We start from the raw sequence: 24,362 nt of genomic DNA on the forward strand, positions 1-24,362 counted from the left end.
AATAGATTAATTTCCCACTCTTGAAGATATTCCAAATAATAAATGAAAATACCTCGGTGTTGTAGAACCTCTGACGACACAACTGTGCCGAGCGCCTGCTCGGCATCGTCGTTGCTCGCGAAGGCCTGCCTATTTGTAGTTGAGACGATAATTCCCCATCTTTCGTGCGAGTCGTGATGCTTGCATTAACTTCGAAGGGCAGGGGAATCTTGTCACGAGGACGTTGAAGACACGCAACACCGGAGCCACCGAAGCAATCGCACAAACCGTCGCCATGTTTGCTTTTTCTTCGTCACTCGCGGCGCGGTCAACTCATCGCGAGATGTTTTCTGGCTCGGCTAGATGAAAACCGACATCGGCAAAGTGGCGTATGGACAAACGGCTCTCACATTACGGGCACTATACCCACATACCGCGGTAAACAGGACCGATGCCGGAGAAACGGCAGTCGGCACACCAGCGAAGAAGCCCGCGGCGGGAAGCAGCAGCGCAAGCCGACGCAGCCCCCCCTCCCCGTGAGCGTCTGGGTTCAAGATTATTGTTCGCATTTGCTCCTTGCGGTCGAGGCTAAAAAGAGCACTTCCGGACAAAGGTCTATACTGACAAAGCCTGGCAGATCGCCACGAGACGCGGCCGCCGAAAGTGAAAAAGTAAAGCTGCAGACTGATGATGATGATGATGATGATGATGATGAGGCTATTTCCCTTTGAATCGGGAGGACTCAAACATGGTTTGTGCCTAAGCCTGGGAGCGTAGGTGTCTTAATGCTCCCTAAGGTGGATTTTCTGCCACCAGTCCTCCAGTCTCCTTTCCGTGTCTGCAACAAGCATGATGATGATGATGATGATGATGATGCGTCTACTTCCCTTTGAATCGGGAGGACTCAAACAAGGTTTGTTCCCAAGCCTGGGAGCGTAGGTGTCTTAATGCTCCCTGAGATGGATCTTCTGCCACCAGTCCTCCAGTCTCCTTTTTGTGTCTGCAACAAGCCTTTTTGTGTCGTTGGAGGCTACTTTCAGCCCCGTTGCTAGGCAAACTTCTGTGGATTGTCTGATTTCACTGTCAGTGAAGCCCAACGCTTCAGCGAGCGCTAAGGGTCTCGGATGCCTTGGGCCATTGTCCTGTGACCGGGACGGCTTGAGTCTCGCGCAGTCTAGCACATTATGCTCCACCGTTTCGTCATTTACCCCACACACCCTACACATTGTTGACGTGACAGTGGTGTCGAAACGACGCCTATAACACAGCATCCGCAGTGCTCCGGCACGTGCCTCGAACAAGAAGCGGCTACCCAGGCTGTTGTCATACAGCCGGACTTCCGAGGCGATGGTTATTTTGTTGGCGAGGTACACCTCCAGCGTCGATTTCGTTTGGGCTTCTTGGAGCTATTGTTGGGTCACGCAGTCTCGGACTCTCTTCCTAACTTCCGTCGTCCACTCCGTCTCTGTCGACACATCAACAGGCTCCGAGAAGAAGCCGTACTTGTGTTGAAGCTGATAGAGGCGCTTCTGCCAGCGGGTCCGCAGCCCAGTCAAGTTGGTGTATATAAACAGCCTCTTCGCCCAACGGCATCTATTCATAAGTCGAAGGCGTCCGTCATACGCAATCTTGCTTGAAGCCTCCCGTGCCTCAAAGGAGGACCAGCCCAGGGGGGCTATGCTCGGCGCGGCGAGATCGAGGCGAGTTCTCCGCCAAACTCGCCGACCGCCGCGATTGGTCGGCGCCGTGCATGACGACACGCGCCGACACTCCCTAGATCGTGACGTTAAACGGAGGGTTTGAGGCGGTCGGAGAGTTGCATATTCGGAACTCGCGGCGAGATGTGGTGACGTCATTGTGACGTGGCAGAAGCCGCCGCGGATGGGAAAAGCTTGCCGGCTCCGACCTAGGCGAGTTTGGGCGAGTTGGGCGCGAGATCAGGGAGAAGCGTCCAAAATGGCAGCGTTTTCGTTCGTGTTTTGCCGTCGGCATAGGTATTTAAACCACGCCAATGTGTTTGACATGGACGACGTTCATTTTCAACAACACTATCGCCTCTCGAAAGACGTGGTAAGGTGGCTGTGCGATGAACTGCGTGGCGAACCGGGCTTGAGGCGATGGAGCCGTGAATGAACCGTCACCCCCGTCGTGAATCCTACATCCAAATTCTACAAAGTGAATCCTAGAAACAAATGTGTTTTTACGGCAATCTGCAACCAGGAAAGCAATTTACCATTACCTACAGGCTTTTACAATTATTTTGATGGGTTGCTGTGCTGCGTAGATGCAAGAAAAACGCACTTGACAAAATTCAAACTAAAACAGGTGATAGAAGAAAAGTAATATACATGAATGGCGCAGACTAACAACAGTGTAATTTCTTTCTCATCTTTCTTCTTCCACAGCGTATTTTGTCAAACAAATTGGCCGTTAGTTGTTTTTACAGCAGGAGAACATGCCAGAACATTGCGACATTGTCACCTACTGTAGATAAGCAATTTAGCCAGTGCAGTATGACTGCTAGCCTAGGGTATTTTACGTGCTCCACGTTGTAGTGATACACGACCGCATGCCGGTACGATGCTCATCAACATCGAAAAGGGCAGGGGTGGGAGTAAATCCACGCTCCTGGGTTCTGCAGCGCGAGCTTTCGCTCCACGTGCACCCTATTGTGAAAAAAAAAAAAATTGTGGCTGTGTGGCGGTGTGAGGGAAGATGAGAAAGAAATTACACAGTTGTTAGTCTGCGCCATTCCTGTATGTTGTTTTTCGTCTATACTCTGCTCTAGTTTATATTTATCAAGAGCGTTTTTCTTGCATCTAAGTGGCGCAGCAAACCATCACAATGTCTAGTCAACTAGCCCACATCCAAGCAATGTTTGTATAATTAGCATCCCTGCTGTTACCTATTCTTATTTGTCATTTACGATTTAAATAAAACAAAAATTGGGCTGTATGTATGTTGATACTGCCTAAAACTTGGTCTGCTTCAACGGTGAAGATTCTCCCAGCTGTAGATGAGAAATTTAGCCATGCAGTGTCGTACAACCGCTAGCCTGAGGTCTTTAACTTCCATCCCGCAGTAGTGTTACACGACTGCACGCCGGTACGATGCTCATCAACATCGAAACGGGCAGGGGTGGGGATTGAACCCAGCATCCTGGGTTCTGCAACGGACCTTTCGTTCGACGTGCTCCAAGCTGGTGTGCGCTAGCCCAGCCGACCACCGATCCCCCGATTAAAAAAAAATAAAAATAAAATAAAAACCCTTCACTGCGGAGCGTAGGGAAAAATCGGAGCTACGCTGGGGAACTCGCCGCCGCCGGGGGGGTCGGAAATGTAAGAGGGGGAGTGGGAAACTCGCCGGGGCGGAGTCAAAAGAAGCTCCTCCCCTCCCTCGTGACGTGGCATCGGAGAGATTCCCGCCGGAGGCGAGCTTAGCCCCCCAGGAGTGCTATTCTGGGGGGCTAAGCTCGCCTCGGCGGGAATCCCTCCGATGCAGCGTCGCGAGGGAGGGGAGGAGCTTCTTTTAACTCCGCCCCGGCGAGTTTCCCACTCCTCCTCTTACATTTCCGACCCCCCCGACGTCGGCGAGTTCCCCAGCGTAGCTCCGATTTGCCCCTACGCTCCGCAGTGAAGGGTTTAATTTGATTTAAATCGGAAATGACAAATAAAAATCGGAAAAAGCATGGATGCTAATTATCAAAGCCTTTAGGTAATAATAAATTGTATTCCTGGTAGCGAATTGCTGTAAAAACCCATATGTTTATAGGAATCACTGCGAGCATGCTGTTCGTCTGCTATGAGCGAACGCGGGCGAATAGAACACCATGGACGACGGCCAAGAAAGCGCGATGCAAGCTAAAAGACTGCAGCCTCGAGCTTCTGCTGCTCAACAAGAGCACTTGTATTCATTCATGCGCGACCACCCGCAAATTACACGCGCCGCCAGTGATTTTACAGGAGGGGTAACGCGCGAAAGCAAAGAAAAGCTGTGGAGACAGCTCACGGCTGAACTGAACGCCCTCGGACCAGCCACAAAGTCGCCCGCCCGGTGGCGACATTACTGGACGGACAAGGTGTCCTGGGCCAAAAAAAAGGCAGTAGATTTCCGCCAGAGCAGTGGGTGAGTAGTAGTGACCCTTGATCCTTGATGTGTAACCTGTATGTGCCCGTCATTGTTCGGGAACGCTGGCCTTACGGAGCCACAATGATATCTAGAGGGAGCCCTGTGATCTCCTAATTCCCGTCAGTGCAATCTGTGTATACCTGCGAATCAGAAAGAACTCATTTTTCGACGTTCCTGCCCAGCGGTACAGGCGGCGGCTCGGTGCCCGGCGAGGCCGGCGTCGTTCTGGACGTCGTTGGCCACGACGCATCTAACGATTGCGGCTCCGTGAAGCTGCCTGGTCGGCCAGAGGTAAGAACGTAAGCTTCTCTAAAGCTGAAATGATTGTACATAAACAAGAAAAATTGGGACGCGCTAAGTAGACTATTTGTGCATAGGACCTATACAGGTGTATTATATATGGACACCGAGAAATTGAGGCTGGTCGCTTAGCACATTCTACGGATTTTGGGCCAAGTGTCGAGCACACCACATAAGTGTGCTATCTGGCGAGGATATCTACATGAATAAGAGGCTGCATCGGAACATAAGGGGTAAACTTCCATCTAACATGCCGATTTTTCCAATGTGGTTATTTTTTTGTTTCATGGTTTTGAAATGAGCATGGAGCATGCACACTGATCTGCTTGGGATCAGAATGTGACAAGTCTAAAGAACATAAGAGGAATGGAGTGTCTAGAGTTCAGTCCAGTCTGAACAGCAGCAGACGCAGGAGAGTTCTGTCCAGGTGGAACGGTAGCAGGCCCAGCAGGGTTCCGTCCAGAGGGCCTAGTGGATAGCATTTTGTCTTTTCGTCTTCAAGATTGAAAAACAATAAGAAGCTGTCAGTCAATTTTTTCGGACGCTAAGGATATTTTTTGTGAATATTTGCAACCTGGAGGCACAACACAAGCTTCTTTTTGTTCAAACCTAATTACAAAACTATATGCTGCAATCTAGGAGAAACGTTGAGGGAAGTGGAGACAGGAACTGCTCCGTCATTATAAGAATACACCCCGCCTCAGGTCTTGCATTAGAATGGTTGTCATTCCTAAATAAAACTTTGAAAATGATCCACCACATTCACTGTACCTGGCTTTCAATAAATACAAACTTTAAAAAAACATGATTGCTGGGACAATCGCAATTAACTTAAAGACTAAATTAAACTTGACACTGGAACATTGCCAGTTGTTACTCCGAAAATGGATTAGGGGCACCAGCATATAGCGACCAACCCCCGTGTAGCTCGACGGAGCTTGTCGCGTGTTTCTCTTTAGTTTGGACGGAATTTGAGCGGCGGCTAGAGTTCTCTCTCTGCATGGACCTCCAGTGGTGAATGTGATTCTGTCTGGACGGAAGTCTACAAGGTTTGTTAACTTTCCGTCTCGACAGGACCCTAGTGATGACAATTTTTCTGTCTGGAGGGAACCCTAGCCACAGCCTAAAAGAAAAGCAAAACACAGTTTTCTGAATGTTGTTTCATAGTGCAGTGTCGACACCTGTAAATATTGCTGAAGCATACAGCAATAAGTTTCCCCATTTTCCATTTCACCAAAAAGTATTGTTTTGCCTCCGTCTCTAAGTCCCTCTTGCCATTAGACGACGGAGATATTTACCTTCAAAACCCTGCACCACTTTCAGGGTGCACCACCACCACATTCACCCGAGTCGCCACCAAGAGTTTCGGTTGGGGAGATTGCAGGGACAAGCGGTGCATCCAGTAAGTTGCTCAATATAGTAAGCAATGCTGTCTGTGTTTCAGTTGATATGTGTCCTTCATAATATGAACAAATATAAACAGGACACCAAGCTGCACCACCAGCTTCCAGGCTTTTGTCACCTGGAAATGAGGGCACGACCGACACATCCGGTAAGTTTCTTACTATAGCAAGCATTGCTATCAGTGTTTCGAATCATATATGTCCTGCCTGTGAGAACAAATTTAAGAATGATCCTAAATTAAGACAAATGCATGGCTTATTACATTACATTCAGACTCGAGGTCTGACAATGCACGCGTCCATAAGATAACTGCATGGAAGAGCAATATGTGGGCCACATTAAGAGTGCTGCCTGAAAATACTGAGGAAATGTGCAATCGAAGTGTGAGATTTCTGAAAAATTAGTGTCTAAGCACATGTTCAGTTAAAAAGAAAAAAATATTGCACAAAATATACATAGCATATGGCAGGCCTTAACGTTCAGAATTGTTGCACCTGCGTCAGCCTTGACTGCCGTGCACGGGTGTGCTTGGAGAAGCAGCCGACACGACGGGTCAGTTCAATCAGTTGGGTGGCCAAGTTACCTTCTGAATAATTTCCACACATTTTAAAAGTAGCACCCTTACATGTACTGTGAAACATGCACATTCTGGGCATATTATGGTATTTATCAGGTGTTTCTAATACTTTTTGAGATAGCACATGGAGCTTGGCAAAGAGTCCTTGCTTGCTGCTTACTGGCTGTGTCTCGTCCACCTCATACTTTGTTTACAATTGCTTTCGCCCTTAGTTCCCAGCCAGTCAACCACCCTTGCACAGTGTCCTGTACGGGCACCACGGCGTCGAAAACGCAAGGGGGGCCATGATGCTGCCGAGGAATATGTTCAAGACCAACGACGCCTGGTGGACCTCGCAGAGGCGAGGGCTGCTGCTTCGGAACGGGTATGGGACCTATTTCCTCAAGCGGCATTTGCCTCGGTGGCTGATGTCATCTGACATGTCTTGGTGCATGTGCATGTACCAATATTTGTTAGTGCATGCCTTTGCTGTCTCCTATCCTTTCAGCAGCACGGTTATGGTACAGAATTGATGGTCTAATGATGAGAAAAATAACAGCTATTACAATTTGGTGTTCCTGGTACAGGCGTGACCAGGGAAAATTACAGATTGACTAGAGAAAGATAGATGCTATATATACGGCAATACCCGGCCCAAAATTTCCTTTCGACAATCACACAGAGGGGGGGGGGGGGGGGGGGGGGTACTTAGAGTTATTTCGGAATCATCATAATCAGTGTTTCCGTTGTTTATGTCCCGACAGTAAATTCCAGAAAGCCAAATCATTCGGAAGAATGATCATAAGCAAAGCAAGTATGAAATGTTCAAATTATGGGGTGCTTCCAATTTATAGATTTATCAGGTCATCTGATTAGACTGATGGCTCCGATTGCTGCAAGTTGCATGATACACTGGTATTAAAATAATATACGTTCTGATATTCTTTAAATTACGCATGTCGTTGAACAACATATCAACAAAATGATGTTCGGGCAATTGGAAACAGCAACAGGCCTTACTTGTCTTGGGGACATGTCCAAAATATGTGGAGTACCGAGTGTTGAAACAGGTTGATGGTGACAAACAGGCAACTTTTTGTGAACCGAGTTATCTTATGCACCTCTTATCATTCCAGCACGTGGAATCGCTGCTAACCGAAATGAGGCGACAATGCAGCGCAACGGAACGGCAGGCAGCTGCCATGGAACGGCAGGCTGCAGCGATGGAGCGGCAGGCTGCGGCGATGGAGCAGCAAGCCGCAGCCATGGAACAGCAGGCTGCGGCCATGCAGGTGCCCAGAGCACTCCTGCTGCTTGTGGCCATGTTGGCCACCACATTCCAGCGCGTCGTGCTTGTGCCGAGCAGGCCCCCAACACCGCCGCAGTTGGACTAAGTCACTCCTACCCGTTTTTTTTTTTATGAAATGCAACAGAGTTTGTAGTCCTGCATAATTATTTTTAGGACAATGTATACAGTCGCCAATTGATTTTTCGGACTTCGCACTGATTGAAAAACCGTCTGAATAAGATAGTAGTCTGAAAATTCAGCAGATTAAAAAACTGCCTTTATTACGTCTAAGCCGGCTTAAAAAAGCCATAAATAGTAGCTTACTTCGGGTTATGTCAACGCGCCTTGTTTTAGGTTACGCCCGTTTGCGTTCAGCAACTTTTTATTAGCTTGAGAATTGCTGCCTTCTTTTCTAGCGTTATGGTCGAGTACTTTCTGCGCTTCTTAGCAAAACATCATAGCAGCGAAGAACAGATGGGCAATGACGTCCAAGCTAGCGTTTTCCAAAAACACGATCCACCGAAACGAGGTCGAGATGAGGCGCAAGTCCACAACTGCAATGGCGAATCAACAAAGAAAAATGGTAACAACAATGATGATGATAATGAAAAGCAGCTAGAATAAAAGAAAAAAACCCATACAGCATCACGTAGCAGTAAACTTAGCAGTACTCAATGAGGCCTGCCAAACCAAGAATTAAAAATAGCCGCACGGCGGTGGTGCTTCGTGGTGATCGCTCGCGACGATTTTTTTCCAAAAAATCAAACGTTCGGACTTCAAGCTGTCCGATACATCAGTTGTGAACATGCACTCTTTCTATCGGGTAGGTGACGGTTCCTCCTTTAGGCCAGAAATATCGAACAAGTGTGAGTTATCTGCATCCGAAAAATTGGTGGGCGACTGTATTCCTAATAGTATTCTATGAATCATTGTCAACAAAGATGTTTTACAAGACGTGGTCATTTTATTTCTTTTCTAGCATGTTTCACAAACATTTACGTGGAGAAATCTGGAACATTCTGTGAAATGAACTACTGCCGCTCTTGATTATGTAGGTGGCCGTATGACCTTTTGTAACAAAAGCTGGCGTCCCAACCTACGAGGGACATGGAACATGTAAACAAATTAACCCTCACCTCCATCAATAACAACAAATCATGTAACCTTTTCCCTCGTAACGACAAAAGTTGCGAGGCTGAGCTAATATCCCCCCCACCCCGTCCTTGAAAAGCATTGCGACTAGGAGATACCCAAAGCCTCTGTCTTGAAGAGCTCGTGAAACCAGCTGTGCAAGCTCTGGACTGCAAGGCCCCTGTTCTTGCAGCCATCAAACATTCTTCCCCATAAAGATTAGAACTGAGAGCGAGTTCTGTTTGCCTTAAGCTATGCGTCAGTGTGACCTATTCATTCACAGGCAGGGACCGACAACTATATGCATGTTGTGAAAAAGTTTTTTCACAAGCGCTTTTTCTGAAGTTTTAGATACCTCGCAACCTCTGCAAGCACCGAGGAATCTGTACACCAAGCGAAATCTTGAACAATGCATGTTGGCTGACGAAAACAGGGCGTATAACAAACTACATTTGTCAGTTGAGTTTAACAAGAGCCCATGAGCCTCCTCGGAAGCAACTGTTGAGAGAAGAGTTATAAACTGCCCGGCAATGTGCTCCATCAATGGTTCAACAGATGCGTGGGTAAAGGTGTTGATACCAGCTCCTTTCCCCTCTAGCAAACACTTTGCTAGCCGGGCATCACTGCATAAGGTACCTTCATCCGTACACTTGCAGAAATGCCGCAACAAAAGTCTAATGCAAAAACACATCCTGCTGAGCCGCCCGTACGTGTGAAACTTGCAAAAAAGAACATCAAACACGACATCAGGGTCACAACTTGCCCTCACGGAACACCCATACATGTGAAACTTGCAAAAATGTACATCAAACATGACGTCAGAGTCACTACTTGTTCTCCTGAGGCACCCGTACGTGTGAAACTTGCAAAAAAGAACATCAAACACGACATCAGGGTCACAACTTGCCCTCACGGAACACCCATACATGTGAAACTTGCAAAAATGTACATAAAACATGACGTCAGAGTCACTACTTGTTCTCCTGAGGCACCCGTACGTGTGAAACTTGCAAAAAAGAACATCAAACACGACATCAGGGTCACAACTTGCCCTCACGGAACACCCATACATGTGAAACTTGCAAAAATGTACATCAAACATGACGTCAGAGTCACTACTTGTTCTCCTGAGGCACCCGTATCTGTGAAACTCGCAAAAAAGAACATCAAACATGACGTCGCTCACTACTTCTTCTCACGTGACACCCGTACACGTGAAACTTGTCAAAAGAACACCAAACAAAAAGCTCAAAACACTGCATAGGATCCACATACCTGCGAATCTTGCGAAAAGGACAGTGGAAACACTGTACACAAACACGAAGTCCAAGCAAGCTCCGGCAGTAAACACACCTCACCCACAGGCAAACACACACACACACACGAAGTCCAAGTAGGATCCGGCACAATGCAGACCTCACAATACAGGCACACACACGGAGTCCGAGAAGGCTCCGGCACAACACAGACCTCACTATACAGACACACACACGGAGTCCGAGGAGGCTCCGGCACAACATGGACCTCACTGTACAAGCACACACACGGAGTCCTAAAAGGCTCCGGCACAACACAGACCTTACTATACAGACACACACACGGAGTCCGAGGAGGCTCCGGCACAACATGGACCTCACTGTACAAGCACACACACGGAGTCCTAGAAGGCTCCGGCACAACACAGACCTTACTATACAGACACACACACGGAGTCCGAGGAGGCTCCGGCACAACATGGACCTCACTGTACAAGCACACACACGGAGTCCTAGAAGGCTCCGGCACAACACAGACCTCACTGTACAGACACACACACGGAGTCCGAGGAGGCTCCGGCACAACATGGACCTCACTGTACAAGCACACACATGGAGTCCGAGAAGGCTCCGGCACAACACAGACCTCACTGTACAGGCACACACACGGAGTCCGAGAAGGCTCTGGCACAACACAGACCTTACTGTACAGGCACACACACGGGGTCCGAGAAGGCTCCGGCAGAACATCCACAGCACTGAGCATGCATTACACTTAGAAAGTATGAGACCATCACTGGTGGCGGCCACGATGGCGGATCCGGTGAAGCCGGCGACGTACACGACGCACATGACTTGTGGTAGCTCCAAGCACAAGCTGGTCCCGCATGGCCTTACCCTCAATGTAGAGGCGCCTCGACTGCAGGATTCTGCGCTCTCGTGCTGCGTCACTGCTCTCGTCTGCCTCGCTGTCATCGTCAGAGCCGCTGCTTGACTCGGATTCCGACGACGATGATCCCGGATCTGATTCCCCTGCGCTGAGGCAGATGTTGTGGAGCACTGCACAGGCTGCCACGATCGTGCCGGCGATCCTTGGATGGTGGTAAAGAACCCGGTGTTTTTGCACGCATCGAAAACGACTCTTCAGCAGCCCAATGCAGCGCTCCACCACCGACCTCATTGAGGCGTGGGCAGCGTTGTAACGCCCGGCAGGTGTGGAGACAGCTGGCCGGCCAGGCACGGGAGTCATGAGCCATGGCTCCAACGGGTACCCACTGTCTCCTGCATGAAAAATAGCAAGTCTAATCTCAGATACGTGAACCACATGCTGTGTTTTATCGAAATTTGATTTATCCCGTCCGACCCTCCATATGCCGTTTCCACAAGCAGGTGGTGTGCATTCAGCGTTAACCTTGTAGCTTCCGAGTAGTGCTGATAACGAGTACTACTTGTTGAAACCACCGCTATATCTTATTTGCATGCCAGAGACGCCGCAGACCTGTCAACCAATATCAGGTGTTTGCCGTCTCAACAGGTTTTTACAGATGACACCGACTATGGTGATGATGACACGCCTTGGAAACGAGTTTTTGGAAAATGCTGTGGAAGCTCTGGGAATGAGGACCGTGAGGCTATCTCCAAGAGTATTTCTCATGTCTGTTACCCGCGAGAGTCTCACCTTGATGAGATTGAAATAAAACGCAATGGTACACTTGAAGGAGCTTCTTTGCAGCTGGAGGCTGGACACGGAGCACCTATCAACCCCACTCCGCTCTTTCCTATTCTCGCAGTGCCTAGTGTAATTCAGTGGTTAACTGACAACACTTCTTGATTTCAACAGTTTCGACCCTAATGCACTAAAGATGAACTGTTAAATTCCTCATCTCTGCTCCAGAGCCTCGAGCAAGGACATGAAAGTAAGCCTTTGCATGATGCCTTGCTTTAGGCCAGTCATCCAAACACTGGTGTATAGTTCTACAGCAATCTGTTCATGTGAAAGTCAAGAAACGTCTGGGTACTCTGCATTTTGTTTTCATGCGAGCTGACAATGTGCTGCCACTTTAGGTACACTCACCGAGTAGGTACTCCCCGTGCCTGATGAGCCTGCCAGCGATGCACTGCTGCCGCACCCAAGACTGCCTCCACACAAGGGCGTCATGTGAGCAGCCAGGCATCGAAGGGTCGACTGCCAGGATTCGCATGTTGGCGTCGCACACCTGCAACAAATAAGAGTGCGATAAGAGAGAGACAAACAGATGATCGCAGCTTGTGTACATCTGTTACGTTCCTTTCATTTTGAAAAAGACAACTTAGCAGTGATCCCGCGCACTGTGAGACAGAAATAAGTATCTGTCAATAGTATTGTGCAATATGCTTCTACCGGTGCCTTCGGTGCACATCAACAGGTATAAATTATGAATAGAAGCAAGTCTCCCAACACTCTTACAATGTCGATAGAGCTGTGCAGCAATTACTACTCGGACCCAGGGGCGTAGCCAGGGGGAGGGCTTATGGGGCTTCAGCCAGCCAGCCAGTGAGCCCAACCAGACCGGCCTCCTCCCAAAAAAAAAAAAAAAATTAGCCGACCCTAATTATACACATGCATTGTGACCCCCCCATCCCCCTCTCCGCACCCCAAGTCGTGGACATCCCAGTCACCTCAACTCCAGCCCCCAGCCCCCAGCCCCCAGCCCGCCCCCCCCCCCCTTCCCCCCCCCCCCAAGCCCCCGATTTATAACGATTTCAGATTACAACAAACGTGACCACATGTTACAAACTCGGTAGGAGCCAAAAATGGAAACTTACCACCATGACGTTTAGCGCGTAGTGGAGCTTGCGACACCAATACAACGCCTTGGTGACGGTTCGGTCGAACCGTGACGGACCCTTGATGGCCACAAACGTCCCGTCGACGCACCCAACGACGCCCGGGAGGGTGCCTCGTCGCAGGAAGGCTTCCTGTGTGGCCGCACGTTCTTCCACGGTCTCGGCGAAAGCGACCCACGCGGGGCCCAGGCGGCGAACGATGGCTACGGCCACGGCACGGACGGCTGAGCTCACCGTAGTCTGGTGGACGGAGAGATTTCGGTCGCTCCCCACCAACCCCTGGTAGCTTCCCGTCGCGAAAAACCGCAACGCCACGAGGACTTGCTGTTCAACGGTGACGACGGTCCGTGCACGGCTCCACCGTCTCAAGCCAGGATCGTCACGCAGTTCGTCGCACAGCCACCTTACAACGTCTTTCGAGAGGCGATAGTGTCGTTGAAAATCAACGTCATCCATGTCAAACGCATTGGCGTGGTCTAAGTACCTACGCCGGCGGCGAAACACGAACAAAAACGCTGCCATTTTGGACGCTTCTCCCCGATCTCGCGCCCAACTCGCCCAAGCTCGCCTAGGTCGGAGCCGGCAAGCTTTTCCCATCCGCGGCGGCTTCTGCCACGTCACAATGACGTCACCGCATCTCGCCGCGAGTTCCGAATATGCAACTCTCCGACCGCCTCAAAACCCTCCGTTAACGTCACGATCTAGGGAGTGTCGGCGCGTGTCGTCATGCACGGCGCCGACCAATCGCAGCGGTCGGCGAGTTTGGCGGAGAACTCGCCTCGAGCTCGCCGCGCCGAGGTTAGCCCCCCTGGTCACAAACGGTCACGTTCGTGTTTCTCGAAAACTCCTCCCCCCTACGAACCGCGCGCTCCTATTGGCCACAGCCCGCGTGATAATTCCACGCGGTTCCCATGGGAACGTTCGCAAAACACAAAAGCAACCGTTTGCCGTAAATGTCTCTCTTCGAGTTCGGACCATGACGACAAAGTGACGTATGACCACGTCCGACCTACGTAGCACATAGCGGAAGTCGCGTCACTAGATTAACTGCGGTATTACTCGACACACCCTACACTCTGTTTCACTATGAGTGCGAGCTAGTGCGGGTGTAGCAGCTACAAGAACGTGCTCCGGGCTTTCAACATCCCTTTCGAGCAGGCGCTTGCGCAGTGCAAGCCAACGTTCGTGCAAGATCGTTCGGGGTGATGCGCTCGTGCTTTTAACCTCTCTTTCTATTGCACGAAGGGGAACAAGCTTTGGCCAGGATTCTAGAGCGTAGAAAATGGCGGCGATGCTTGTTGCTCAACGATGGCTACGCGTACAATGACGGGTTTTCCGCGAGCCCGTGCCCGGTTGCCTTCGCGATGCACGACGACTGTTTCTGACGACAATACCGCTTGTCGAAAAGCACCCTGTGATCGCAGTGTGACAACGAGAGACGGCGACGATGAGAGATGATGACCGTCGAGCAGCAGCTACTAATTGAATCGCACTGAGATTTTTCGCAACGGGGAACTAGAAGGGCGCGGTTGCCCCCGATGATCACATAGCTAATGCCCAGTGGATGGTGATCAGAGCCTTGACGGCCGTCGTGAGTGTCGCTGTCAACCGGCTGGGAAGAGACGGTTGGGTCGACAAAACCCCGGACCGAGGCAGCTGAGGCATGTGCGAAAGAAGGCTTTCGTCGCCACCATGACGAGCACACCGAAGTTTTCGGGTGCGTTGACTAAACTTAGACTCTAACTAAACCTTTGTCACCGTCATCATTGGTCCGAAGGAGACCGTCACCATTCTGAAGGACTCCAACACTTTGCCGCAATCACCATTTTGCCATTAACAACATGGTGGTAAGTTGACGTTTAAACTTCAGGGTTTCTACCGCTTCGAAGTTAGTGCACGCTTAGTACCTATGTCTTTAGTTGACAATTTGTTGCGGTCTGTAGCTACTGTCAATTACGCAATAAAATCTGGATGGGTTGCAGATGGCATTTCGTTGTATCAATTATATGTTTTACCTTTTCACGCCAAGCTGCTGGAATTGCAAGTCAGTCATCGGAAAGTTATAAGAACACTTTTCAATGTCCTGCAATAAACTACGAACAGGTCTGTCCTAAAATAAATCGTTACTTGTCTATACAGCAGCAGTTTAGTCTGACAGAGTATGGTAACATTGTTACCCACTGTAGACGAGAAATTTAGCCAGTGTCTTGTGGATGGTTGTCATCTTCGTGACCAAGAAAAACAATAAAAATAGAATAGTCCTACAGTCAACATACGTGTAATGATAGCAATTCAATAGATTGTCGTTTCAAAAGTGACAGTAACTCATTGAAATTAAAGAGTAGTGTGAGCTGGATTTTTGAAATTTGCCTGTGATGCAGAGCAAATACGCACTGTTGGCCTATCACCATCAAGCATAAACGACAAGCGGAGGCAGAGTAGATGTGCGAAGGAAAAGCGAGCATATGTACAAAAAAGAAAGAACTGCTACGTAACGTGAAGAATGTCAGCAACTATATCTTGCCATTGTGGTACGAGCTCAGTGGCTATGCACATGCTTATAGCAGCCTGTGAATGTAGGATGCTCCCCTTATGTGGCAAAGCCGGGGAGGGGGGGGGGGGGCGAGGGGGGGGGTTTATAGGGCTTCGCTCCTTCCCTCCCCAAATCGGCGGGCCCTAGAATATACACACAAATTCCGAAACCATCCCCCTCGCACCCCAAGTCATGAACATCCCAGCCACCTCAACCCCCCTCCATCCTCACCCCCTTAGAAGTTCCTGGCTACGCCACTACTATCAACAACACTCAATAGATAGTCAACATTATCAAGATAAACGAAATTTCTTTTATTTTATGCACCATATAGGCAGTGTTTTTGTCTTTATATGCATGCAGCCAAAGCACACACTGTAGAAAACACTTGTGTGAAGCCTGCGTTCACAATGCGGTCCCCGTCAAACTTTCAAGGCGTTAACGAATTCCACAAATTAAATTTTCAACGAAACGAATTCGTTTTGCAAAACGCTGGCAAACTTACGTTGCGTTTTACATCATCCACCTTTGTCGTCCGATGAATCAGTAGTCAGCACTACACAAGCCTCAATGAGCTCGTCGTTTGTTTTCTTGCCGTTGGGGCGATCGCTGGCGGTCGTGGCGGCGGCACAATTCTTTCTCAGACCGTTGGCTGCTGCCTCCGTGCTCGCGGAAACGTCGTTCCCTTTGTGCCAAGGTGAGGTTTTGAATTTTAATGCACGGCAACGCTGAATAAATGTCTATTACCGTCTTCATAATCTCAGCAACGGTACCGTACGAGCCACAACAACAACACCACTTTCAAGCTTCATAACACCGGCAGAAATAGAAGCCAAGTCTTGCATCTCTTCAAGCGTTACATCGGAGACGTTAAACACCAGCTCACTGTGCTCTTCGACCCGGTCCTGTCGCCGAATAAGCTCATCCAACAGCACGAAAGTATTCGTGTGCGCGTTGATCAAGTGACCGATCGCATGTCAAACCCCAGCCGCGGTCGATCCGACGAGCATCGCGGCCATGTTCTTTCGAGTTTAACTCGCCAAGGGTACGGTTGTCGAGTTAAAACAACGCAAATAGTCCCGTGCATTCTTGTTCTTACGTCATTTTGTCGTCACAACCCGAACTCGAAAAATGACTGTTATACTTCGTTTCAGCTTCGGTCCAGACGCAGCCATAGCTACAAGCGCGAGCTCCGGGCTTTCAGCATCCCTGCCAAGCACGCGCGCTCGTGCAGTGCAAGCACTGTTCCGGGCCACATGCTCGCGCTTGTAGCATCGGCTGCGTCTGGACCGAAGCTGAAACGAAGTATAGCGGCAAACAGAGGCTTTCTAGTTTCACGAACGTTTCCATGGCAAATGACGTTGAATCGTCACGCGCAATGAAGCCAATGGGAAAGCGAGGTACCTAGGGTGCCTTCTAGAGGTACCTATGTAGGGACGTGTAAAAACGTAAAAGCCGTTTTTTTTTTTTTTTGCACGAGCTCTTCTTCAAATAAAAATAAGTAAAAAAGACTGCCCGAGATTATGCCGTCGCGTGCATTTCTTCAGCGCCGAAAGAGAAGAGCATGGCTTATGGAGACTATACCGGCATAATCACTGCAGTGAGCAAAGGAGCAAAGCATTATTAAAACTGCCCGAAGAAACTTTCCTGTATCATCCAGAGAATGCTCACAACCGTTGCACTCTGCGTCGATCTCATGACTTGTCATATACTACCATAGAGTCGTCGTCAGCTCTGTATCCATTTGGAGCCTCCTTCACAGGCGAACAGGAAATTTCATTTGCAGCTTATGTTCACGACGGCTTCACAAAGGATAACGGTGTCGCAGCGTACCTTCACATAATATTTTCTTATCGTAATGCCATCCGTATCGTGCAGAAACAGGGAAAGCAACCACGCAAGCGAGACACAAACACCACAAGGTCGTTACCGCGGTTTTCGCCATGTTTGTTTTCAAAGACCGTAGCGAAAGACTTCGAGAAAAAAAAGCTGAGATATCTTAGCTAAATTTACTTTACGTCATAATTATTGAAATAATCATTCGTATTTTATAAAAGGATAATATTATTTTTCTCTGTTTCCTTCCATTTTCCGGAAGGTAGCCTTTTCTCCGTTATTCGCTCGTTCTAAGTCCCGGAGGAAAGGAAGAAGATAACAAAAAGAACAGGGGGAAATGCAGGGATTTCTTCGCCCCAACTGGGTAGACACGTCACCGCGACGTAAGGCATCGTCAGATTCTAGCTGACCGCGTGCGTGAACCCGAACGTTGGGGCGGAGCCTCAAACAAGAATAATTCTAGTTTGAGGCTCCGCCCCTTCTTTCTCGATACGTCACAACTCGAAAGGTACCCGTTTGCGACCAGAATAGCACCCCAGGTCACCCTGCACTGCCTCGTTGGCGACCGCTCCTTGGCAGCCCAGTGCCTGGCGTCCCACGTCTCTCTGCCTACGCTACATATTGGCGCGGACATCTCCTGGGACACACAACACTGCATTTGCAAATGTTAGTCCGGGTACCATTACTGCTTTCCACAACTCCTGCGAAACGATGAACCTGTTGCAACTCCAGAGGCTTCGCTGACGGAGAATGCTGGCTCTTCGTAGGGCTGCTTGGGTGAGATGGGTGCGATGGCCTTGTAGGTAGTCTGTGTCGTTGGACATAGTGATGCCCATGTACTTGTAAGAATTAAGAATTGGTACATCGGACCCTCCGAGACGAAGGCTATCGAGAGTTGTCTCGAGGGAGCCCGAAAACACTACCACCGCTGACTTGCTGGTATTAAATTTTAAACGAAGTCCCATAGCCTCCTTGGAGCATATATCAAGAAGTTTTTGCATTTCCAACACTGATCCTGAGGTCAGTACCACATCGTCCGCGCACGTCAATCCCGGTAGAACCTAGTCAACTTGATCACCATGCTCCAAATGTGCTAGTGAAAAGCCCAGTCCTGATTGTATAAGTTGCTTCTCTAGGGTGGATACATATAACATATACAATAGGGGAGAATGTGGGCAACCTTGGCGTAAGCCCCTCGTCACCAGCACCTCCTCAGAGTGAGCATCATCGAGGTGGGTCATAACCGTGTTGCCATGGTATAGGCGGGAGATGAGTGTTGTCCACTCCGGCGGCATGTCAAGCTGTTGTAGACTAACAATAAGCTGGGCATGGGAAACACTATCATTGGCCTTTGCGATGTCAAGAAAACAACATATTAGGCTCCTCTCCTCTTTCCGTGCAACCCCAATACATTGTGTTAAGGTAAAAAGATGGTCCTCTAATCGGCGTCCCCGTCGGAAGCCTCCTTGGATTTCTGTCAGTATACCCTACTCCTCTGCCCATGCGGTCATGCGCCTTTTCATGATGTGGGCGAATACCCTATACACCGCACTTGTCACGGTCAGGGGTTTGTACTGTCGAAGGTACTGACGGTCACATCCTTTTTTAGGAATCAGGACAACACTGCCCCATCTCCAGTCTTGAGGAATCTCTTCTTTCCCAGATGCAATATCATTAAAAAGTGCTGCGAGTTGCTCCCTGGAATCCTTGTCCAGTGCTTTCAGCACCTTTGCCGGAATGTTATATAATCCCTGGGCGGTGTTGTTCTTAATATGCGCTAGTGCGCGTATAACTGACACCATACCAATTGTTACATTATTGCAATCCGGTGCACAGTCTGCGCCTTGCTTTGGGCAGAGATTTTGTAGTGGTGTCTCTCCTGGAGGCGAGAAAATTTCAACGAGATGGTCTGTAAGGCATTGCCCAAGTCTTTTTGTGGGCAGCCCTGTGTCTTCGTCCAGGATTGCTGGGCATTGGTCTCTTCCATTGAGAGTTCCGATATATCGCCAGAACTTTCTGGGTGCGTCTCGACCACTTGAACTGATGTCTCTCATTGTAGCTACATCAGCCTGGGCCATTTTGTCCTGCACAAGCTGTTTTACGGCCTGTTTAGCTCCTGTCTTAATTTGATGGCGGTTTGAACTTCCGCGTCCCACCAACGCTTTCTTAGTCGTCGCCCACCTCGTTCCTTTGTAGAATGTTGTCGGATGAGGCGCTTTAATTCTGTCACATATTCCGCGTATCCAGCCGCGCTCTTTTTCTTGGTGCTCTTTTCAAACTCTTCCACCACCTTCTCCATTGCCGTTGCAGATAGTCGGGCACGGCCTGTCGGAGAGTGCTTTTCTCTTATTATTTTTGGTGTAGCTTTGAAGAATTCTAACCGTATCCGGTTGTGGTCACTCCCAATACTGTGTTCACCAGCTTCATCAATGTGTGCGTGAACCAGATAGCGGGCCAAATTCTGTGAGACTAAGGCGTAATCAATGCACGTTTTGCTCTCCCGGGCATTCCATGTATATTGACCCTCACATGAGGCCCTGAGATTTAGTATCTCCAAGGCGTTATCTTCGGCCATCCGCAGCATCGCTCGCCCATTTTCGTCCTCCCATCCGTCCAGTTCATGCAGGCGTTCATTAAAATCCCCGATGATGAGAATGTCTTTAGTAGCAGCCAAGTCCTTGACTTCGGTTTCCACACAGCTCATTAAGCTTTGGTTCTCCTCTCTGCGCGCAGCTCCCACCGACACGTATACTATACAGACGGCAACAGGAATCCCGATGATCTCTCCCGTTGCCCAAATATGGTCCCAACAGTCTCGTGGCTCCTTGCACCATACTGATGTACCGCGCCGCATCACGCCAACTCCCCCACCTCGACGCTGTCCCTCCACACGATTGCGTCCAGCCCAACACCAATTTGCATCGGTTGGAGCTTCTTCAATATCATATAGGTGCGTCTCTGCCACTCCAGAAAGCGTCATTCCTTCCGCCTCCAACTCCCTATATAGCTCTTCCCATTTTTGTTCACGTCTCGCATTTTTGTTCACGTCTCGCTCCTTGGAGGTTGAGAAATCCTACCACATCTGTCAGTCGCCTGCTGCGTCTACGTCGTCTCCGTCTTTTTTGCCACACCTACTTTTGTTCCTCACCCTCTTATCTCCGACCCCCCTCCCCGAAAGCGGCCCTATATCCTGTGCCGCTGGTAGTGGTAACCGAGTTGTTGGCTCACCATCTCGGCCACGATTGCACGCAGGTCTTGGGGTTGAAGCAGCGCCGGTGTATACATTTGGGAGAGACGTTGTAACAGCTCCGGGGTCGTCCTTGTTGTCGGGCTCCGCTGGAGCCAGGCGCCGATCAGGACATCAGGCAGAAGGAGCTCGGAAGCAGGGCCGCTTTTGACAACGGGTTTACTTTACATTTGTACAGAATCGAAAAACAGCATCAGAAGACAGGAGTCCCGAAGAAGTCCGCTTCTTTTAACAGGACGCTCTTCCCTACATTCCCATGGTAGGGATTTCGGCTAGCTATGTCAGCTCCTCCCCCACACACAGCAACGCACCCCCGTCTCCGCCCACACACGCCACCAGCACCATCCAGATTAGCTCTCCCAAAGACGTGTCCGCTTGACCCTCGAGGGGTCGGCGGGGTCGGCGCGGCGCGCAATTATGATTGCAGCGGCTTCCTCCTCCGAAGGGAAAGTAATTGGGTGCGGGGCGCCCGACGGGAGGGTCCACCTGGGAAATGCGGGAAAGGATGCTTTGACCTCGTGGGCCACTGTGGGATCCCTGGAAGTCCGAGTGGCTGGTCTTCTTACCACGTCGGCGGGCCTCTTGAAAGGTCGCTGACCAGCACTTTCTTCTCGCCGCGCACGCTTGTCCTTGGGCTTCCGGGAGCCCAATGAGAGCTTGGAACGTAGACGTTCCCACCTCTGCTGGCTTCTTGGAAGGTCGCTTGGACGCCTGTCGGTCTCCAAGACGGCGTTCGTTACAACGTGTTGACGTTGGGGGTGTCCAGGATTGGGGGTTGTGGGGATTCCTCTGGTTCTCCCTTCCCCGATGGCTGTGATAACGGCCGCGGGTCGGAACGCTCGGCCTTCTTCGCCGTGAGCTCCGACCTGTTCGTGAGGAGGAGGGCCGCCTGGCTTGGGGGCTCTCCTCTCACTCTCTCCCGGGGGACCTCTTTACGTCCCCCCGCTCGGATGCGAATCACTGCCGACAGGCGAGGAGGTTTCGCCTCTTGTTTGTCCGCGTTCGGGAAAGGGACTCGTCAGGGTGACCGCGAAAGATATAGGACGTGTGTCGGCGACTTCTCCGATGCTTCCCCGGTCTTGGCTCTCCGGAACCCCGCGTCTGGCCAGGTAAGGACCTTTTCTTACCTTGCCGACGCGGGGGGCATTTTGGATGGGGACATTTTAGTTCATTTTAAGTGTTCTAATGAATGCTCTTGGACTCTGTCCTTAATCTGGTACGTGTGTCTTCTCTTCCGCTATATTCGAGAGAGTGAGACAAGGTAGACGATCATTGGCACCGACGGAGGTAATTAATCGAACCGACCCGCGGTAATGTGGCCCTAAACGTTGTCTGCATTGCCGCGGAGATGTGGGGACCGCGGGCTACTAGGTTTGACGTCTCCTTTGAGATCGCCGCCGCTGTTGAGACAATCCTTTGGTTACTCTATCGGTACCTGTGTTAGTTGGTAGCTAGCAAAATCCCACAGGGTAGTACCCTGGGAGTCCCCCGTTTGACAGTGTTTGCCTCTGAGAGTGTAGAGGGTCCATTTGTGGAGCCCGCCCAAGTGCTACATGACTGTTTTGCGATGGTAGAAGTTGCCTGTTAGAGTCTAAGTCGAATTGGAGAGACGAATTGGAGAGACGGTGTCCGTCTCTCCAATTCGCGAACTGGGCTTAATGAGGAAAACCTCTTTGGTAGTCCGAGCGTTGCTCTTCGACCGGATAGTGATCGCAAGGATTTCCAGCCAGCACTTCGGTCTTGCCGGCGTGCCATCTGTTCGCGGGGTCGTCCGTGTGTTGTGCATACAGGCACCCCATTGCCTGATGCATCATGCGGTGCTCTTCGGCTGGGTGATAAGCTTGAGGTTTGCCATACATTCTTGTTGTTTTCCGTCCCTGCACTGGTTCGTTTCTGTGCTCTACCAGTGGACTCCTCTGCTGACCGATCTTCGAGGTTGGTGAATCTCTTCGCCATTGTATGCCTAAAAAAAGGCTGGCCACGGCTCCTAGCCTGTTGACCACGTTTCGCACCCCATCTTCCTTATAGTGTAGCTTGCCTCTCTCCATTGCATGCTCAGCTTTGAGATCTCGGCTCAGGTCTATAAATCGCGCCTTGAGGTCCTTACAGAGCTTCTTTAGTTGGGCATTCAGCAGCATGTTTGCTGCTTGAATTCCTTTGCCTCTGCCCTCAATCTCTGGTATTGAGAATATGGCCAATGCGTCTTTGTGATCTGTCCATTTCAGCCTCAGTTGCTCTACAATCGCCGCAGGGTGTTCGCCGTGCAAGATGTCATTTACACCCACATGCAATATATACATTCGGGGTACTTTCCTTGCTTTCTCTTCATATTCGTCTATTAGGTGGTGCACATCTGCGATTGTTCCACCTCTGTTATATAGGATTTCCATTCGGCGATGGCCCCCTACTCGATCTATGAGTGTGCGTGCAAACCGTGCAACATTATTATCACCTGCAACAATCACTTCTCGTGTCACTCCTTGAGGAGGTCTGATGTGTTCATCGATGTGCCTTTGGTTTATGCGAGTCCCATTCATGGTGGTAGGCATGTAACGGGCGCCCCGTTGCGGAGAGACGCCGAAACACACTTCTCCCGAGTGATGGAATGTCCGCTCGTGCTCCTCGATCGCGTTCCTTGTGCTACCGCTTCTTTTCTCCTCGGGTTCAAAAACCATGTTTCCGGTCCTCACCGCTGCAGAAGCTGTGCACTGTATACCAGAAATGCTCTCTGCTACCAGATCCTCGCGCTCCAAATCTGCGACCGGCCACTCATGGCTCCGTCGTCGAACTGCCAGGCTTTGTGAGTATGAAGAAGGCTATGGGCACGCTCTTTTTACGCGCCGCGCAGCAGCCACTGTTCAGACACCACGGGAGCTAACGCCGTCGGGTGAAATTCGTCGTTTTTTGACAGCATACTCGATTCACCGACGATACTTCGCTACGTTTTCTAGTAGCGTGAATTTGTATGAGCTCATGTGCTTGCGGTTGCCTCACTTAGGTGAGACATACCAGTTCCATCGCTTGCCGAGCGCGAACCCAACAGTAAAAGCATTGTTCGTGTTTATGGGGGCATCATTTTTTCATTTACGAAAGAACCTCGAGCGCGTGCACGGGAATCTCGCCCAGATGAATCTAAAGCGGCCCGAGTGACAAAAAAGACGATGAAAGCTACATTACAATCCATGAAGCACGACCACTCGAGCCCGGCTCCCGGCCTGTGCCTAAGAACAGCACCGCGGGACTAGGTGGTTTCATATAATCAACAGCCCCAAGAAATTCAAAAGTTGCGAGTTCGAGAAATCTGGAATAGAACCTGAAAGTGAACACGTCCAAGTCTCCGACTTAAAAGGGTCTCCTATTCGAAGCTCCAGCTCATTGGAACGTCCACCGCGAAGGGCGGGAAAAAATCCACCGCTCAATTCTGCCGGTAAGTATCTTTCGGTAATCACTCCTTACCGGTTGAGACATGGCTCATTACAACATCGGGCGGTTTTTATAAATTTATGAATGCCAAATAGAGACACGCCTAGATTTACAGCTCTTCTGGTTCCACCTTTCTTGGCAGCATGAAAACAATAACATCATGGCATCCAGGACGGGTGCAAAGAAGTGTCCATGCTGAAAGAAAACTTTATTTCGACGGCAAAATATCTTTCGTATTTTCAATTTTTTTAATTACTAAATCATGCAGGACCTTAACATGTTTAGTTTTCAGGGCGAAATTTCTACGTAAAAACAATTTTAGCAAAGTATCATTGTGATGATGATGCATTACAAAACTTATATTACTCTTGGAATGGGCAATGTGAAAAACCGGAGCCGCTTGTGGCTCAATCGGATTACTTACTCAATCGGATTACTGTGGTCCCATCGGATTA

The 24,362-nt window shown here is 49.8% G+C and overlaps 2 protein-coding genes across 2 annotated transcripts; one reads left to right on the top strand and one right to left on the bottom strand.

Moving 5' to 3' along the window:
• The first annotated feature begins 3,588 nt into the window (after nucleotides 1-3,588).
• Nucleotides 3,589-8,035, top strand: LOC115312834. Its single transcript, XM_040222590.2, has 6 exons — nucleotides 3,589-4,104; nucleotides 4,290-4,398; nucleotides 5,731-5,809; nucleotides 5,891-5,959; nucleotides 6,601-6,752; nucleotides 7,504-8,035. The coding sequence occupies exons 1-6, from the start codon at nucleotides 3,809-3,811 to the stop codon at nucleotides 7,759-7,761; spliced, it is 963 nt and encodes a 320-aa protein (XP_040078524.1). The 5' UTR covers nucleotides 3,589-3,808; the 3' UTR covers nucleotides 7,762-8,035.
• A 2,788-nt stretch (nucleotides 8,036-10,823) lies between these two features.
• LOC115312833 (putative nuclease HARBI1) lies at nucleotides 10,824-13,441 on the bottom strand. Its single transcript, XM_040210915.3, has 3 exons — nucleotides 12,848-13,441; nucleotides 12,117-12,258; nucleotides 10,824-11,323 (listed from the first exon to the last, which is right to left on the bottom strand). Exons 1-3 carry the CDS (start codon nucleotides 13,388-13,390, stop codon nucleotides 10,836-10,838), a joined length of 1,173 nt encoding a protein of 390 aa, XP_040066849.3. The 5' UTR covers nucleotides 13,391-13,441; the 3' UTR covers nucleotides 10,824-10,835.
• Between the last annotated feature and the right edge of the window lie 10,921 nt (nucleotides 13,442-24,362).

The sequence above is a fragment of the Ixodes scapularis genome, unplaced genomic scaffold (genome assembly GCF_016920785.2).
Source record: "Ixodes scapularis isolate PalLabHiFi unplaced genomic scaffold, ASM1692078v2 PGA_scaffold1__304_contigs__length_218370807, whole genome shotgun sequence".
In the NCBI taxonomy this organism is placed as follows: Eukaryota; Metazoa; Arthropoda; class Arachnida; order Ixodida; family Ixodidae; genus Ixodes; species Ixodes scapularis.

Coding starts and splice junctions, on each gene's coding strand:
- LOC115312834 (XM_040222590.2), top strand. CDS start 3,809: ATGGACGACGGCCAAGAAAGCGCGATGCAAGCTAAAAGACTGCAGCCT. Junction 4,105..4,289: donor GATTTCCGCCAGAGCAGTGG/GTGAGTAGTAGT, acceptor GTTCCTGCCCAG/CGGTACAGGCGGCGGCTCGG. Junction 4,399..5,730: donor AGCTGCCTGGTCGGCCAGAG/GTAAGAACGTAA, acceptor CACCACTTTCAG/GGTGCACCACCACCACATTC.
- LOC115312833 (XM_040210915.3), bottom strand. CDS start 13,390: ATGGCAGCGTTTTTGTTCGTGTTTCGCCGCCGGCGTAGGTACTTAGAC. Junction 12,259..12,847: donor ACGCGCTAAACGTCATGGTG/GTAAGTTTCCAT, acceptor TATTTGTTGCAG/GTGTGCGACGCCAACATGCG. Junction 11,324..12,116: donor GCACGGGGAGTACCTACTCG/GTGAGTGTACCT, acceptor TTTTTCATGCAG/GAGACAGTGGGTACCCGTTG.